We start from the raw sequence: 19,023 nt of genomic DNA, 5'->3' as shown, positions 1-19,023 counted from the left end.
AATCAAAGCCATTAACCTATGCTTAAAATTGAGTTTTTTTTTAAAAAAATGGTTGAAAAATGTATCTATGCCTTCATTTCCCCAAAATATAGACTCTTAGTTTTCATTTGATACCCAATTTGTCCTTTTACATGAAAATGACCATTAGCAGATTACACTGAAGCAGAGAAAGGGAGGTGGCAGGTGAGGGGGAAAACAGACAACTTCTAACCCTATCTAGCCTGCCTCTATGCAGCATACAGCCCTCTGCAATCAATCGCACCCCAGAGACCCAACAGCACTGACAAATCAGAGAAGGGTGAGCGCCACAACATACAGGGAACCAACTCGTTCCAGGCCTACCCCTCAGCCAAGATTTAGGACCAAACATGTGGCATGACAGATTTTATACCGAGGGTGGAGGTTTGACTGCACAACTTCTTTTTAGCCCATGACGGATAGGTGCCTGCCTTACTGGTTTGGTATGGTATCTGTGTCTGTGTGCAAGTAGTATGTGTTACTGCAGTTATTTTTAGAGGGCTAAGTTAAGAATAACAGAAAATATAGCGCTTGAGTGTATTTTGCTTAAAGAGAGAATGGGATAATATGTGCATATTAAGCAATCAGGTAGCCTAGCAGAGCCGACTAGGTGAAAAATCTGTCGACGTACCCTTGAGCAAAGCACTTAACCCGTAATTGCTTCTGTAAGTCACTCTGGATAAGAGAATCTGCTAAATGACTCAAATGTAAAATATGCAATCAGTAATCGTTTTCCTTCTTGTCCTTTGCCCCAGGTCCAATAAGTTGCTTGTTCCTCCCGCTGCAGAGTGCAAAGCAAGACCATGGCATTTTCCCGACGCACACACACATCCTTCCCAGGTATGTGAACCCTTCTCACTTGGTGGTGGTCTTTCTGTTTGACAGGCCACTGGCCAGGATGGAAATAGTGTCCAGTCCACAGCTGTCCTGCACAATGCAGAGTGCAGATAATGAAGATATAGTACCTAACCTCTCCACATGGGATTGATAAGGAAAAAGGAAGACAGGTGTCTGTCTGTATGATAACATGGGGCAGAGCTGCTTGTTGCTGCAATGTTCCAGGCCGCTCCCTCATCCTGTTCAGATGTCAGAACAGCATGGCAACTCTACTCCTCATCTGAGCACAGGCCCAACAACTAAATCAAATTTCACATTTATTTTATATATGCCTTCGTACATCAGCTAATATCTCGAAGTACTGTATAGAAACCCAGCCTAAAACCCCAAACAGCAAGCAATGCAGGTATAGAAGCACGGTGGCTAGGAAAAACTCCCTAGAAAGGCCAAAACCTAGGAAGAAACCTAGAGAGGAACCAGGCTATGAGGGGTGGCCAGTCCTCTTCTGGCTGTGCCGGGTGGAGATTATAACAGAACATGGCCAAGATGTTCAAATGTTCATAAATGACCAGCATGGTCAAATAATAATAATCACAGAAGTTATCGAGGGTGTAGCAAGTCAGCACCTCAGGAGTAAATGTCAGTTGGCTTTTCATAGCCGATCACATAGCCGAACTACAATTCACAAACGTGCCATTTCTATTGGCCCTGAGGTATTCCCAGCATACATCCTCTTGATCACTTTTGGTCACAATTATACAACACTTGCATGCCATTCTAAACAGGGCCAGTGAAGCTCAACACATTCGTTCCCAGGTTTGCGTGTCCTTGTTGGACTGTGGAGCGGGTTGATAGGGGGGCACGCGGCACAGATGCTGCTCTCCTATTGGCCTCGAGGCATCTCCGGGCCTGGTTCTGTACATTCTATGGAAATGAGAGAGGCAGGAGAGCATGACAAAGTCATCCCAACTGGACAGCTCTGGAGAAAAGTGATATCCCAGCAGAAATAAAGAGCCGTTGTCGTTTCTAAATTGTCATGAAGTGCATGTGGAAAAAGAGATGGCAGAAAGGCGAGAGGGACTGATGGAAGGAAAGCGGGAGGGAGGGAGGGAAGAGGGAGGGAGGAAGAAGGGCTCTGTTGAACCCCAGGACATCTGTTTCCTGAGATGGGATGTCAGGTGATATATTACTCATGTTTGGTAACACTTTATTTGGATAGTCCATCTGTAGATGCTCTACAGACCATCTACAGACTATTAGTAACATTTCAACTTACTATCTACCAACCCTAACTCTAGCTCTAACCATGATCTACCCTTATCCTAACCCTAAACGTAATCCCTTACCCTAACCCTTATTCTAAACCTAAGCCTAACTGTAACCTTGGCAAGCAGTTGCTTATCAACAGATTGTTTGCTGAAAGTACAACCATCTGTAGAGAAACTACAGATGGAAAATCCAGACCATCCAAATAAAGTGTGACCTTCATGTTTTCCCAACACTTAACCAGAACTACGGACAGTCTATCTATCGTTAAGAATAAGGTGTGCTGCTCAAAGCAACTTTAGGCTAGAAACATGGCGAAATCAGAAAGAGACATATTGTGCAAGTAATTACTGTAATCAAAACAAGCACCATGAGGCAATTGTGAACAGCAGACAAATGATCAACTCAAGCTGTTAATTTGAGTCTCCATGGATGATTAGGTCACAGGAAGTACTGAGCTGCTACCAGGAAGTAGGCATGCTTTGCTTTGTTTGTTTGCTTCAGTTGTGAATCGTGATGGGAAATGGGTTAAGTAATAGTTGTTTTTTTCCTTCCTTCCATCTCAAGCCCTAGAACCCATGAAAGACAGATGGCCAAATACCCAACATACAGGACCATTAGATTGGACAGATTTCCATCTGATGAGGTTTTCAAATTTGAAAAACAATCACAGACAGAGGGAAGCCATGGGCTACTTCTTTTCCGATATGGAATATCAGAGAGTATTGTGGAGCTGTCCTTCTGGCAAATGGAATTTCCTATTTCAAAAGGAACTGGGTCCTTCAGTGCTAAATTTGGACAGCTTATAAAAGAGTGACATGATTTACCCCTGGGATTTATGGGATATTCAATGAGCCGTTCAACGCAGTGTGACTTACATGCTCCCATGGCCCTTTCTTTTCCCAACACTGCTTTAATAGGAGCTACTCAATTCATCTATTACAACCAATTATTTGTGCAGACAGTCACAGAGCAAACTGTGATAGTCAGCCAACGTATGTGATCAGTCTGGATGGGAGCGAGGGAGAAATGAACACAGAAAACTGAGTGGCAAATCTTTTTGCAGAACACATTAACATATTCAAATGAATGAATAAATCCTTGCAAACTGCAGTCTCAACTGTACATAATAGGTTGTGAATTAAATACAGTGCCTTCAAAAAGCATTCATATTACTTATTCCACATTTTGTTGTGTTACAGCTTGAATTCAAAATGGATTCAATAATTTCTTCTCTCACCCATCTACACACAATAACCCAGAATGACAAAGTGAAAACATGTTTTTAGACATTTTTTGCAAAAGTATAGAAAATTAAATACAGAAATTATTTTCTGCCCATTATTCTTTTCAAAAATCTTCAAGCTGTCAAATTGGTTGTTGATCGGGTCTTTCAGGTCTTGCAATATTACTTTAGTGCCTTGTTGCAAACAGGATGCATGTTTTGGAATATTTGTTATTCTGTACTGACTTCCTTCTTTTCCCTCTGTCAATTAGGTTAGTATTGTGGAGTAACTACAATGTTGTTGATCCATCCTCAGGTTTTTTCCTATCACAGCCATTAAACACTGTAACTGTTTTAAAGTCACCATTGGCCTCATGGTGAAATCCCTGAGCGGTTTCCTTCCTCTCCGGCAACTGAGTTAGGAAGGATGCCTGTATCTTTGTTGTGACTGGGAGTATTGACACATCATCCAAAGCGTAATTGTCACGCCCTGACCTTAGAGAGCCGTTTTATTTCTCTATTTGGTTAGGTCAGGGTGTGATTAGGGTGGGCATTCTATGTTTCCTATTTCTTTGTTTTTGGCCGAGTGTGGTTCCCAATCAGAGGCAGCTGTCTATCGTTGTCTCTGATTGGGAATCATACTTAGGTAGCCTTTTCCCCACCTGTGTTTTGTGGGTAGTTATTTTCTGTTTAGTCTCTGTTACCTGACAGAACTGTTCGCTTTTGTTTTGTTTTTTGATAATAAATAAAATCATGAACACATTTCACGCTGCACATTGGTCCACTCCTTCCGACGACAGGGGTTACAGTAATTAATACCTTCACCACGCTCAAAGGGATATTCAATGTCTGTTTATTTTTTAAATATATTTTTTACCCTTCTACCAATAGGTGCCCTTCTTTGCAAGGCATTGGAAAACCTCCCTGGTCTTTGTGGTTGAATCTGTGTTTGACTGGGGGACCTTTCAGATAATTGTATGTGTGGGGTATAGAGATGAGATAGTCATTTAAAAATCATGTTAAACACTTGTGTAGAACACTGAGTGAGTTCATGCAACTTATTATGTCACTTGTTAAGCACATTCTTACTCCTGAACCTATTTAGATTTGCCATAACAAAGGGGTTGAATACGTATTGACTCAAGACATTTCAGCTTTTCATTTTTTATTAATTAGGAAACATTTTGAAAAACATAATTCCACTGACATTATGGGGTACTGTGTGTAGGCTATATTTAATCCATTTTAAATTCAGGCTGTAACACAACAAAATCTGGAAAAAGTCAAGGGGTGTCAATACTTTCTGAAGGCACTGTAGACGTTCAATGCCGGGTGGTAGGAAACGAGACACCAGAATGCTGCAATCAATCTAAGGATACTTTATACATGTTTTCATTATATCCTGTTTAAAGAGTACATATCAGTCTTGACATTCGTTTTGGATTCCATTCACATGATAGGAGGCTAATACTTAAAAGGTCAGAAGGTCAGTCCGTAATCTTAAACTGGGTGTGAGTTACACTCAAATAGGTGTTTACAAACACGGGGGGGGTCAGTCTCTAGACGCTACATTTCTCCTCTAATGTTTTTCCCGTCTCCTATTTCGTGCAACTTGACTGGTTCTTATTATGTGCCTTGGTATGCAGGTTTCACTTTCAAACATTTGAGCGAGATATGGGCTCCCTGGGGGAATCGGGCTTTCAGTTTGACCACCCCCCCCCAGCCTCTGGAATGCACTCCCGGACCACCTGAAGGCACCACAGACTTTGGGCTAGTTTAAAATGAGCCTAAAGACCTTTCTCTTTAGGAAGGCGTTCTGTTGATAGCTGTGCTCTCTGGTGTCCGCGCCACATGTAGTGTCAGCTGGGATCTTTGTGTCAGTTGCCCTGTCTAGTTGTGTCCATTTTCTTTCTTCTATTTGTGTTTTTTATTTTTTTTATTTTACGCACTTTGAGATTATTCTGTATAATGAAAAAGCTCTTTACAAATGTAATAAATCGTTAACTGTTACTATCATCTGTGGGGACTGATGGAAGATGTGAACTCAAAGACAATGGCCGTTTGTGTGTCAAAAACCCCAAAGACCATGATGAGATAAAACTGTAGCAGTGATGTTAGAGAGGGGTAAAGCTAAAGATATTTGTTCAGTCAGGCAGGTATTCACACCGTAGTGCTGAGCGATTAGGTTCGGTTTCTGTTCGATTTGAAATAAAAGAAGATCACGGTTTTCGATTTCGGTTTGACTTTTGTTAATCAACATTAAATGCACTATGCATTATGTGGGTTGAATGATGGGGCAACACAGACTAAAACAATTAATAAAAGTCCCATGATGGTAGTGACTGCCCATTACTGCTTATCACTTATCATAATTTATTCACATGAATTTACTTTCATAGAATATTTCAATTGTGTATATTACATTTGTTTTATTTGATGACTTATTATTTACTCATTCCAAGTCATCACATCTCTATAGAGCTGCTGGCTAGGCTGTCTGACAAAATCTGTCACGCCCTGGCCTTAGTTATCTTTGTTTTCTTTATTATTTTAGTTATGTCAGGGTGTGACATGGGGGATGTATGTGTTTTGTATTGTCCAGGGGTTTTTCTATGTTTATGGGGCAGAGTCTAGTCTAGGGGATTGTATGTCTATGGTTGCCTAGATTGGTTCTCAATTAGAGACAGCTGTCTATCGTTGTCTCTGATTGGGAACCATATTTAGGCAGCCATAGTCATTAGGTATTTGTGGGTGATTGTCTATGTCTATGTGTAAGTTGCCAGTGGCTGCACTTATTTGTTTTGTATAGCTTCACGTTCGTCGTTTTGTTTAAGTGTTCTTCAGTACGTCGCTTAAATAAATAGATGATGTATTCACTTCACGCTGCACCTTGGTCCTCTTCTCTTTCACGTTACGACGATTGTGACAAAATCACAATTTTAGTAGTTCTTCAAAGTAAATAAGGCATACTTTTATGACTGCTGAATACCAACTATCATTGACTTAGATCCTGTATTCTCAGGTAGAAATACCTCGCAAAGCAACTGCTCTCTATCCCTCGCGATTGCACATTCTTATGCCTCTCTTACGTAGCAGGCGTAAAAGAAACACAGACCAGACAAGTAGGCGTGCAACGGATTATGGTCATGGTAGTTAATTACCAAGTTTTCTGAGCTAAACTATGTTGAATATTGGCCTGTTAAAAACTTCAACTCCCTACCAGATTGCACTGATTTATCTCTAGAGAAACTGTGCATTGTGTGCATTGAGCTCACAGGAAAAAAAAGAAAAAAGAAATGGAATTCAAATAATTGAACTGATGTTGGTCAATTTGTTGTTAAAAAATAAATAAAAATCTACATTTCGGTTTATCGCTGAGCATTATCACACTGCCAACCAGGGTGGGGTAATAGCTGATACCATATAATCGTTACATGTAATCTGATAATAAAAAAATAAGTTTAGCTGTAATGTTATGTTAGCTGTAATGTTATGTTATGTAACAAGCAAAATTATTGTAATCAGATTACAGATACATTTGAAAAACTAAATGACTACTTCTTGGATTACTTTTAAATTCAGAAAGGATATTGGATACTCTGTTTTCTGAATGGTATCCAATTCAGCATTGAAAAAAGGCGCAGGTTTAAGTTTGTTTCACTTGAGCGAATCTGACCACAACTCAGAGACCACTAGGATGACAGACCAAATGTGTTTGATGGATCCATTTTGTCCTCAAGATACAGCCTGGTTTGTTTGTGTGTGTGTGTGTGTGTGTGTGTGTGTGTGTGTGTGTGTGTGTGTGTGTGTGTGTGTGTGTGTGTGTGTGTGTGTGTGAAAGAGAGAGAAGGCGAGCGACACAGAGATAAAGAGACCTTGTATCACCCCTTCCTCTATCCAAAGCTTGTGTCAAATTCTATCTGCCAGTGTGTGGGGTGCACGGAGCTTCTAACAGGAGGGCGGGAAGCACTCCACTCCTCCTGCAACTGAAAGGCACCATAACAGACCCTCTTATCTAAGGCAATAAGGTAGACCCACTCCTCTAATGCAGTATGACAGGTAGGTCAGTACTTCAGCTTTCAATAAACCCTTCCTCCCAGGGACGATGATTTAGAGCTTTTAAATGAAACCCAGAGTACTACAGCTACCAGAAGTGGTTTCTGGGCTGAACTTTAAATGTTAAGATGGTGGGTAAGTGTTTTGAGCTGTATCAAATGAACATTACAATACAGTACAATAGGCTAAATCATACTTAAAAAGTATAAAAAGACTGAAATCAAACCATTCTAATACCATACAGCCAGAATCCTTTCTATATGCCCACATTTAAACTTTGTTGAGAAAATGATTACTTTTTCAACAAAGTTACGCCTGTTAAGCCGTGTGTAGGCAAAAAAAAGAGACAATACTAGAGAAGAACTTAATAAAGCCTAGTTAACACACATTTAATTACCGACAAAAAATGACTGTTTTCGCCCCCGGGCTCTCGATGTGCTGTCTCTGCATATTGTTATGGCCTCCAGCAGCAGACAATACAATATCAGCTCCCCCCCATCTGTCTCCTGACTCATAACTGACACTAATTTGTAGCTTTGGAGGTATTATCAGTCAGCTAAGCCACAGTATTTTTTATATGGTTGATTATATGGTAATCCAAAAATAGAGTGAAAACTAATGACAGGTTGTTTGGCTGGGTAATTATGGTGTGTGGCAGCATCTGTTTGACAGTTGTTTATGAGGTCTAAAAGCTTGGCTTAAGTCACAGGCGAGTGAGGCGACTGACTGCCTGGCAGGCACCATATTAAGCCGAGGAAATGCCTTTCCCATTTTCTCGGAAGTACGGTGTGAGTGGGTCCTCCCAGTCAAGCTGTCAATGCCTGGGCAGCAGTCCCATGGAAGGCAATGGTAAGCATTTTCTCAAGCCACTTGTGTGCTTGTTCAAGTTGAAACCTTCTGGATGAGAGAGTGGACAAGAGTCTCCCACCTACTACGTCAAGTAAAGGGTCTATGAGTACACTCATGAGAGGCTGGTGAACCAGGCATTTCATAAGACTCTAGCCTACTTCACCCCAGTCATTTACTTAACGTCCTTGTTGGTGTGGTGAATTTTAAGACAACTAAATAAAGGATAGTTTTACTGTAGAACTAATGAATTGTTGTTATTGTTGTTTTAGATTGATCTATTATCCACTGACATTGTATGGGACTTGTATGGGACGGTTACCGGTTTCACGATAAACCTCTGTAAAATCCCCGACGATTAGTATTACCATTTCAAATTTGAATTATCATTAACGATTACCACGGTTTGAAAAACACGGTAAATACTGTCCAGCATCAACCAAAGTTAGCAACTGTCTGACGCGGGCGCAGCATCCAACGTGGGTTTTGTTTAGTGTGAAAACATGGAGGAAGGCAGTGACAGCGCTCGGGAGATTTTTCAGCCTTCTAAGAGGACCAAATCTGAAGTGTGGTCGTATTTTGGGTTTTACCAGAGTGCTGAGGGAAACTTAATCAAAGACGGTCCCCCTGTCTGCAGAACAGGCAAAAAAAAATGCTGCGAAAGGGGGCAACATTTCAAATCTCTTGAGTCACCTTCGTGACTACCACCCACTACTTTATAGCGAATGCGAGGTAAGTTAACTTTTAGCTCAATGCATGATGTGGGGACTTCGGAATGGGGGAAAATGTCATGGTTTGTCTGTCTAACTTGCTAATAGCTTGTCAATAATGTAAACTGAAGCTTTCAGTGTTACCTACTCTTGTAAAAACACTAGACGTTGTTCTGCTGCTGTATGCGTCGTGTGTCTGCAGATTCTATTCACCCATTGCCCACGATAACACGTTATGTAGTTTAGTCACCCAACCAACACATTTTGTTCATTTAAAATCCGACAGTCGTCCATTTGGTTGTAAAAGTGTTCAAACAGGAGAAACACTATAGACTCCTATACAAGAATCCTGTATTTATGTAAATTGTGTATGGGGCCATTGCATATACTCAAATTCAACACAGTAGAGTGTGTGTGTAAGTGAATTATTATTATTATTATTACTATTATAATGTATCACCAATAATAATAATAATAATACATTTGCTATTCCCTTGTTTACAGAGTGGGCGTGCAGCAGGCAAACCCAGTGATGCTACTGGTCCCTCCTCATCTACAGTTGTGACACAGACACTCCAGCAAGCATTTAAAAATGCTTATGGACCCACATCAAAGAAATGCTCAAGACCTCACTGCAGCCCTTTTATATTACATTGCAAAGGACATGATGGCATTTCAAATTGTTGAGAGGCCTGGCTTTCTGAGGCTGATGAAGGTTCCCGTGCCTCACTACAATGTGAGCGCTGCTAATTTCATTCGTTTTTTTTATTTGATTTGCTTACTTAAGGTTGTGTTCATTTAAACCTGAACTAGGGAAACTTACCTCATGGCCACATGGTGCCATCTTTAATGTTATTATTTTAATGTTTATGCACACAAAGTGCATAGTGCTGCTAATTGTATTTGTTTGTTGGTTTTCAATATAAAATTATAGACAGACTGAAAGATGTCTCTGAAGAACGACTTTATATTATAGTTCCAGGGATATTAAGTGTTCCTCTTGTTCTCACTTCCCCAGTTGTTTTATCTGTTATATTTCATGTTACTGCCGGCTGTCTTTGTGTATTCTGCTCTGGATAAGAGCGTCTGCTAAATGACTTAAATGTAAATGTAAATGTATTCTCAATCATCCAATGATTTGATTCAACCCACTTTTTTATGATTGTTGATTTGAATCTGTTTTGGTACATTTTATGGATCTGCACATGTTTCAGTCTCGCCTTAATCGATGTTAAGTTAATGCACAAACTATGAATACAGATAGAAGCTGGATTCCTGACAGTGTACTTGCTGTAAACTCCTAGCTGGTTAATTTGAATGTAATCTAATAGTTCTATATTCTATATTATTTCTATATATTGACAGTCCTCTTACACAGCTCTACCAATGATTTATTTATTTTAAATGAATTTCCTGTTTACACCACGTGGTCCCGTGTGGCTCAGTTGGTAGAGCATGGCGCTTGCAACGTCAGGGTTGTGGGTTCATTTCCCACGGGGGGGACCAGGGTTCAATTCCCACGGGGGACCAGGATGAATATGTATGAACTTTCCAATTTGTAAGTCGCTCTGGATAAGAGCGTCTGCTAAATGACTAAAATGTAAAAATGTAAATGTAAATAAAACTCAATGATTTCAGTGCGTGTATCACAACTTTTTGAACATTTCCAGCACATCTGAACAATACCGCGACAATACTGATAACCGTGATACTTTTGGTCACTCTAATCGTGATATGAAATTTTCATACCGTTTCATCTCTAAATTGGGACTAAATGAACATTTATAATTACGGTATTGCATCAGTTAGCGGGATTAGTCTAGAACAAAGGCTGATTATAATGAGATCTATCAAATAGTTTTATATCGCTGACAGCTTAGAAATTGGACTATAACCCTGTGAAAATGACCCTGAGAATGTGGGTATGAGAAGTCAAAAACATGGGAAGCAGACTGAGTGGAAAACATTACCACACTGAAATATTTAAAGATACACTTAGAGCATGAAGTTCTGGGGACATACTCGGTGTGTATATCATGCTACATTAAAGTTATTGCTTCCCCCTCTGTCATGTCAAGTGAGGATAGAGAGAGAGAGAGAGAGAGAAAGAGAGAGAGAGAACGAGAGGAAGCTGTGTTGCACAATATTTTCCTTAGGGTGCCACACAGGACTTGTCTATTACTGTCTGTTGATGTTGTTAATCGCTGCTCCTCCCCTGAAAACTCACAGCAGACTGTGACTCTATGCAGAGTGATGAGATCAACCTCCACTCTACCACACTGAATACCTGTTGTCAACAGACACATCACACCCTGCAGCCCACACATAACAAGACCAATACAAACACTTCAGACCTAAGCGGGGAGAAAACGAATAAGAAAAAATATACATTTATGTGTGTTTGTGTGTACGTGTTTACCTGCAGTGCGCTGTTGAGGAAGCAGCTGTTCTGGCCCGGCTCGTTGCTGAGTCCTTTACTGGGGGCGATGGACGTCATAGTGCGTGGGGTAAATATCCCCTGCAGACCGCCGCTTCCGGACGCAAAGTAGTTCCTCTTCCAAGACATGGTCCTGGCTGTGAGTCACCTCTCCCCCGGGATCAACACTCTACAGTCCGCCCCCGTGACAAAACACACAGGGCCATCTTTGCAGAGTGGCAGAAAAAAAAACGGAGAGTGAAAACCAGTGGGTGTGTAAAAAGGGGTAGTGGGACAGTTTTCAAATGGTTTGTTTTGTCTGATGGAGTCCGGAGACTCTATTGTCCCTATTGTAATATCAGGCAGGTTGTGTCCAGTTTTCAACACTCCTCCTCTGCCTTTCACACAACCAGACGTTTGACAATAGGGGGCCTTGATGACCGTAGTTGTTGTTTCTGCTGCAGGTGTGTCGGCCTTCACTGGTGTGTCCTGCACAGCCAAGTACAGCCGAGTCCTAGCTCCTCAACGACAGAAACTCTCTACAGATGGGGGAGAGAAGTGAAAGGTCAGAGTTCAGTTTTATCTTCCCTCCCGCTCTCCTGAATGTCTGAATGGAGTGGAGCTTCCCAGTTCTGCAGCAAATCTGAAGGGGGAGAAGAAAAGAGAAGTTTATGAGTGGGCTCCCCCCGTCGCCTCTTCCAATCACCTCCCCTCACTGGCTTTATCGCCCTCCTGCACTAAAGTCACAATATAATGAGATACAGTCAGGTCCCTTGATAAAGATGAGCAAAAAATACTCTATAATACAAATACTGAGCCATATTGTATGCAATTAAATTTTTATTTTATTATATTAATACAAGTGCTCAGAGAAAGAGATGTTTAACAAGTAATAAAAAGTACATTTTTAAAAACGTGTCAAAATGATTGGTATCCCTGCTTTTAATACTCTAGCATCCTCCCCTTGTGAGGATAACGACACAGAGCCTTTTTCTCAAATGTTTTATGAGATTGGAGAACACATTGGGAAGGACAGAATCTTTCCAGATCATTTATCTTTCGTCTGCGGCTCATGGACGGCCCTTTTCAATTCAAACCACAGGTTTTCAATGGGGTTCAAGTCCAGAGACTGAGATGGCCATTGCAAAGTGTAGATTTTGTGGTCAACTACCAATTTCATTGTGGATTTTGATGTGTACTTGGGGTTATTGTCTTGCTGGAAGATCCACCTGCGGCCAGGTTTCAGCTTCCTGGCAGAGGCAACCAGGTTTTTGGCTAATATGTCCTGGTACATAGTAAAACTCACGATGCTGATGCCCTTAACAAGGGCCCCTGGACCAGTGGAAGCAAAACAGCCCCATAACATCAAAGATCCACCACCATATTTTACAGTAGGTATGAGGTATCTGTTTTTTGACACCAAACCCACCACTTACGTTGTATCACTTGTTAAACAGAATGTCTTTATATGTGCGATTGTATTAGTAGAAAATAATATCATTTGACTTTTTTTTGTTGCATACAATATAGCTCAGTGTTTGTATTATGTATTTTATACAGTACGCTCATCTTTATCAAGGGTGCCAATCATTTTGGATCTGATTGTATATTTACGATCAAGTCCCTCTCTCCAAGTCAGAGACCCATTTGTCCTCCAGTGCTGTCCTTGCCCTACCTCTGTGTTCACCCCCTCAATTTCCACATGCAGTATGCAGATGTCTCCACGGTCACCAGGGTGGAAGGGTAGTAGATTTCCTGACAGTCATCCCATTTGCGGAGAGTAAAAGTGGGAGAATAGAAACAGCTCAATCAAAGCCCACCACCCACTGGGGATCCGCACGCTGTCTGCACATGTGCCTGGGACACCAATCCCCTTTTCACTCCAGCACACACACACACACACGTACGGCTAATGCCTTGCGGAGACGTGGTAGTGTGACGTCAACCTGCCATGAGTGGCGCAGGTCTGAGACACTTTAATCAGACTTCCACAGACAGGCTAAAGACAGTCGTGCACCGTCTGCACGGTGGACGGCCACAAGCGTGAAGGTGATGGAGAGGACGAGGAGGACAACGTAGAGAGAGTGGTAATTCCAGAGTGGTTGCAAAAAAACCTTATCATTGTCATACAGGTGAATATGATACATCTTCTCAGCTTAAGTCACATTGCCCTTGGTGAGATGGAAGGCTCAGGGGGCTTTACATTAGGTGATCTTATTCAGCCATTCATTCAAATGCAATCAAACACTTCAGTAACAGTGTATGAAAACACCCACACTCTGAGCAGCCACATGAAAGGTGATGATAATATAGGATTTTAGCATGCTGCATAAGATATTGCTGTTATGAAACCCTAATGCCATTTATGATACTATGCAACATTTGTGAGGTTTGGTGGTGTCACGTTCCTGACCTGTTTTCCTTTTTCTTGTATTTATTTAGTTGGTCAGGGCGTGAGTTGGGTGGGTTTGTCTATGTTTGATTTTCTATGTTGGGATGTTTGTGTTCGGCCGGGTATGATTCTCAATCAGAGACAGCTGTCAATCGTTGTCCCTGATTGAGAATCATACTTAGGCAGCCTGGGTTTCACGTGTGTTTTGTGGGTGTTTGTATCTCGTGTCAGTGTTCGTGCCACACGGGACTGTTTTCGGTTTGGTTACGTTTGTTGTTTTGTGTCTTGAAGTGTTCTGTTTTACTTTCATTAAATAATGAACACTAACCACTCTGCGTGTTGGTCCGATCCATGCTCCTCCTCTGAGGAGGAGAACGACTATGACAGCCGTAACAGGTGGCTGAAATTCTGAGCTCTTGGTGGTTTTTACAGATGTAGGATCTTCATTTCATCACCCTGTTGCAGAAAATGTCCGGCACAGCAGGAAACGCAAACTAGTAGTGTATTCCAGGTTAAAAAACGTATTCTAAAGTTTGTAATTTCCACTTTAAAATGTCTGACTTGATTTGTCAAAAAATGGACCAACCCCTACAAACATCTCCATGAATTATAATCTACAAAATAATTAACATTCCCTGTTACTGCAGGATTATTGTCCGGGTGTGAGAAACTGGTCAAATTAACATCCTATATCTGTAATTAGGCTCTTTCTCACAAGTCCTTCCATATCCACCATCATCACAATGTGCTTTTAATGTTAATGATCAGGCCCTACACCCAAACAAGGGCACTGCGTTCATCCACCTCTGGCCTGCTCGCCTCCCTACCTCTGAGGAAGTACAGTTCCCGCTCAGCCCAGTCAAAACTGTTCGCTGCTCTGGCACCCCAATGGTGGAACAAACTCCCTCACGACGCCAGGTCAGCGGAGTCAATCACCACCTTCCGGAGACACCTGAAACCCCACCTCTTTAAGGAATACCTAGGATAGGATAAAGTAATTCTTCTAACCCCCCCCCCCCTTAAAAGAGTTAGATGCACTATTGTAAAGTGGTTGTTCCACTGGATATCATAAGGTGAATGCACCAATTTGTAAGTCGCTCTGGATAAGAGCGTCTGCTAAATGACTTAAGTGTAAATGTAAATGTAATGCTCCGACTTGAGGGCAGAGCATTGAGTGAGATAAAAGGGAGAGGGATAAAGAAGGAGTGAGAGAACAATGAAAGAGGTAATAAGGCTGAGGTACAGAGGAGTGCAAGAGTCAGTACGTTCCGTTCCAATCACTTTTCTGAGCAGAGAGCTATTGTTTGTTGCTGTGATGAACCGAGCCTCCTCTTCCGCTCCTCTTCCTCTCTTCTCTCTTCCGGGTGTGTTTACCCAGCACTCAGTCACAGACTGACCTGTACTCATGATGTCACCAGACCACAGTCTGTCTGTGTTTGCTCTTTACAGCCCGGACCCGAGGCACTGACTGACAGGATCAACCAACCTGTGGTGTACAGACTATCTGACTCTCACAGACAAAGTTTAGAGTTTTGTGTCTACAGACACCAAAAGAGAAACATCAATATTCACAAATGAGTCATTCATAAACTATTACTGTTAAATGTGCCTTCCACACACTAAATGACTATGCTTTTCCGACACCATTTTTTTTTACTGTGTCAGCAAGTAAAGATAAAATCACCATTGCTTATTCAAAAGGATAGACTTGGTAATCTTAAGGAAATTCTGAGAGCAAGACTAAGGCATGTGTCTGTGTCTCACAGGAGCTTGGTGGCACCTTAACAATTGGGGAGGATGGGTTCGTGGCAATGGCTGGAGCGGAATCAGTGGAATGGTATCAAATACATCAAACACATGGTTTCCAAGTGTTTGATGCCATTCCCTTTACTCTGTTCCAGCCATTATCATGGTGTGTTTCTACTCTGCACATCCATGTCTGCGTAAGAAGTGCTTGTTTACTACAAGGAGGAGGATCAACAGCCCATACACTCCTCCTGTCCTCTCTATCCACACAAGCCAAGTAAATGCTGCTGAAACAGTTCCTCTGCCAGACAAAAACAACACTTTCAGCGCTTATGGTGGGTGTAAGTGAAGGCCAGAGCTGAAGGTCAGACAGACACACACTCCCACTCTGAGACTGGCTGGCTGGGCTGAGGGCTTGTGTAGGCGTTTCCCAATAGGTGGGCGGTTGTGCAGCAGCCTAATCACCAGCGCAGGGAGGAGAGGGTTCAAAGGGAGGCTTAGCCATTTCCTGTAATGAGGTGGCTTGTTATCACCAATGCTGGGTGCGGGCGGTGTGTAGGACGGCTGGGGGTGCTCTAATAGGTGGAGTGTTGTGTTGTTATCGTCCCAGCTGGGTGTTCCCCACCAAGGGAGAGGTTAAGGGGGTTCGTAGCATGCTATACAGCTAACTACCGTTTTGTCTGCGGGGTGGGCGAGAGAGTTCAGTTAAGAGGCAGGTCATGCGGGTGGATTAGCCTGATCAGACAATGCGTAGGATTAGTCTGTCCCGTTGTTCAGAGATCTGTCTGGTCCTGGGAGGGAAGAAGACCTGACTAGCCTAGCCGCTACGCTGACATGAAGCCCATATTAGCTTCACCACAGACACATGTCTGCTGGGCTGTAGGAGGCTCCCTCAGCATGGCCCATGGCCACTGTGTATTTGTAGTGGTAAACAACACCGCATGGCCAGGGACAGCCCCAGGGAGCCAGTAAACATGCAGCTAGTCTCAGATACTCATGGAATAAGATCAGATTCCCTCCCTCCATGCTGCCTGCACATGAGCTCATTACAGACCGCTCAGATAAAATGTTCTCAAAAAGCCATCATTGTCACAGAAGTGACCACAAGAGCTAAATGATTCCTAACCAGAAGGCTAATTGGGACACTACATTGGGATATGTAGTGTATATTGTGAAACTACACTGCAAGCATAGCCCTCCTCATGAAACCAGGGGGTGAAAAATACCATTATTTGGGGGATTTTCACAACATTTAACCCATAGAATGGTCCTTTGGATAAAGGATTGTTGACAGATATTTGACATTTGTAGGTACTGAATACAAATATAAAAGCAGCATGGAAAGTGTTGGTCCCATGTTTCATGAGCTGAAATAAAAGATCCCAGAAATGTTCCAAACGCACAAAAAGCTTATGGATTTCACATGACTGGGCAGGGGAGTGGGGGGGAAATCATTCTGATTGGCTGGGCCTGGCTCCCCAGTGGGTGGGACTGGCTCCCAAGTGGGTTGGCCTATGCCTTCCAAGGCCCACCCATGGCTGCTCCCCTGCCCAGTCATGTGAAATCCATAGATTATCGCCTAATTTATTTATTTCAACTGACTGATTTCCTTATACGAACTGTAACTCAGCAAAATGGTTGAAATTGTTTCATGTTGCGTTTATATTTTTGTTCAGTATAAAGAATAATTGAGAAATAATTCATGAAAATTAGCATATTTATGATATTTTGGCCTTACCCATGCCTCATTTAAGACTCCATAATGTTTCATATGTAGGTGCTACAATGGAAAAATTGGTGTCATATGAAGCGTTACCGCTTCCTCCGCAATATGAGTGGTATTTTGATTCCCCCCCCCCCCCAAAAAAAATGTGAGACATTTTTCAATATTCTGTTGAACATAATATAATCTATGGCATATCAAAGTTCCAGGGTGGTATCTCTGTAGTCAGAGTAAGATTAGCCTACATGCTTTTGATTAGGCCTACTTACGAAAGATTAGGAGAATCAAAAGTAGAAAAAGGAATCAATACCCATAAATCTGCATCAAAATGAATCATGGTCCTTCATAAGAAAGATCCATTATATTGCAAACAACACAGGATGAAGCTGGACATTTGTGGCAGTGTGACACTGACTTGGCAGTGCACACAGTGTGACTGTGAGACCCGCCAATTTTGACTAATTTAAATGAACTCCGTGAGGCAAATGACTGAGCCGAGTGCTAGCGAGACAGAATACCACCTGAAGACGTTAATGGGCCATTCAACAGTCATTTCACCCATTCTGTCTACCATACATCACACATATAAAGCGGGAAAAGACTTCTTCAAAGATTCCCCATGAAATTAAAACAGCTTTATGTCCCAGGGAAAGACCATTCGGGTGCTTGAGAAGTATCAACAAGAGTAAAAAGCTGGTTAAAGCTTAAATAGCGTTATGCTGCCTCGAACTCTATACTACCTAGGATTAAGAAAATGAAGCCTGAGGAGACTTTTTGTTGCAATTCAAGCTTAAAAGGGCAGTGCAGTCAAACACGTGATTTTACCGATTTTTAAATGATATTTCCACACTATGAGGTCAAAATAACACTATGAAATTGTTAACATTATGATAATACCCTTTTAGTGCAAGAGCTTCAAATATATAAACTCAGCAAAAAAAGAAACGTCCTCTCACTGTCAACTGCGTTGATTTTCAACAAACTTAATTAACATGTGTAAATATTTGTATGAACATAACAAGATTCAACAACTGAGACATAAACTAAACAAGTTCCACAGACATGTGGCGAACAGAAATGGAATAATGTGTCCCTGAACAAAGGATGGGGTCAAAATCAAAAGTAACAGTCAGTATCTGGTGTGGCCACCAGCTGCATTAAGTACCTTAGCCTGTCTAGGACTGGGGTACCGCTAGCGGCACTCCTCCCACATCCCACTGAAAAGGCAGAGCACGAAATTCCCCAAAAATATATTTTTTAAATATTTAACTTTCACACATTAACAAGTCCAATACAGCTAATGAAAGACACAGATCGTGTGAATCCAGCCAACATGTCCGATTTTTAAAATGTTTTACAGGGAAGACACAATATGTAAATATGTAAATCTATTAGCTAAACACATTAGCATAAGACACCATCTTTTCTTTGTCCACCAACACCAGTAGCTATCACCAATTCGGCTAAACTAAGATATTGATAGCCACTAACCAAGAAAAAACCTCATCAGATGACAGTCTGATAACATATTTATGGTATAGGATAGGTTTTGTTAGAAAAATTTGCATATTTCAGGTAGATATCATAGTTTACAATTGCACCCACCATCACAAATGGACTAGAATAAATACATAGAGCAACGTGTTTACCTAATTACTAATCATCAAACATTTCGTAAAAATACACAGCATACACTAATCGAAAGACACAGATCCTGTGAATACAGACAATGTTTCAGATTTTCTAAGTGTCTTACAGCGAAAACACAATAAATCGTTATATTAGCAT

The 19,023-nt window shown here is 41.6% G+C and overlaps 1 protein-coding gene across 1 annotated transcript in view; it reads right to left on the bottom strand.

Annotated features, from left to right (window-relative positions):
• Positions 1-19,023, bottom strand: part of LOC129851803 (inactive ubiquitin carboxyl-terminal hydrolase 54-like) — an 85,286-nt gene that overhangs the window by 51,997 nt on the left and 14,266 nt on the right. The window contains exon 2 of the mRNA XM_055918225.1: positions 11,378-12,017. Within this exon, the coding sequence (XP_055774200.1) occupies positions 11,378-11,524 (147 nt within the window). The 5' untranslated portion in view covers positions 11,525-12,017. The remainder of the gene's footprint in view (positions 1-11,377; positions 12,018-19,023) is intronic.

Source organism: Salvelinus fontinalis, chromosome 1 (genome assembly GCF_029448725.1).
Source record: "Salvelinus fontinalis isolate EN_2023a chromosome 1, ASM2944872v1, whole genome shotgun sequence".
Classification (NCBI taxonomy): domain Eukaryota; kingdom Metazoa; phylum Chordata; class Actinopteri; order Salmoniformes; family Salmonidae; genus Salvelinus; species Salvelinus fontinalis.
This window is presented reverse-complemented; position numbering and strand designations above follow the sequence as displayed.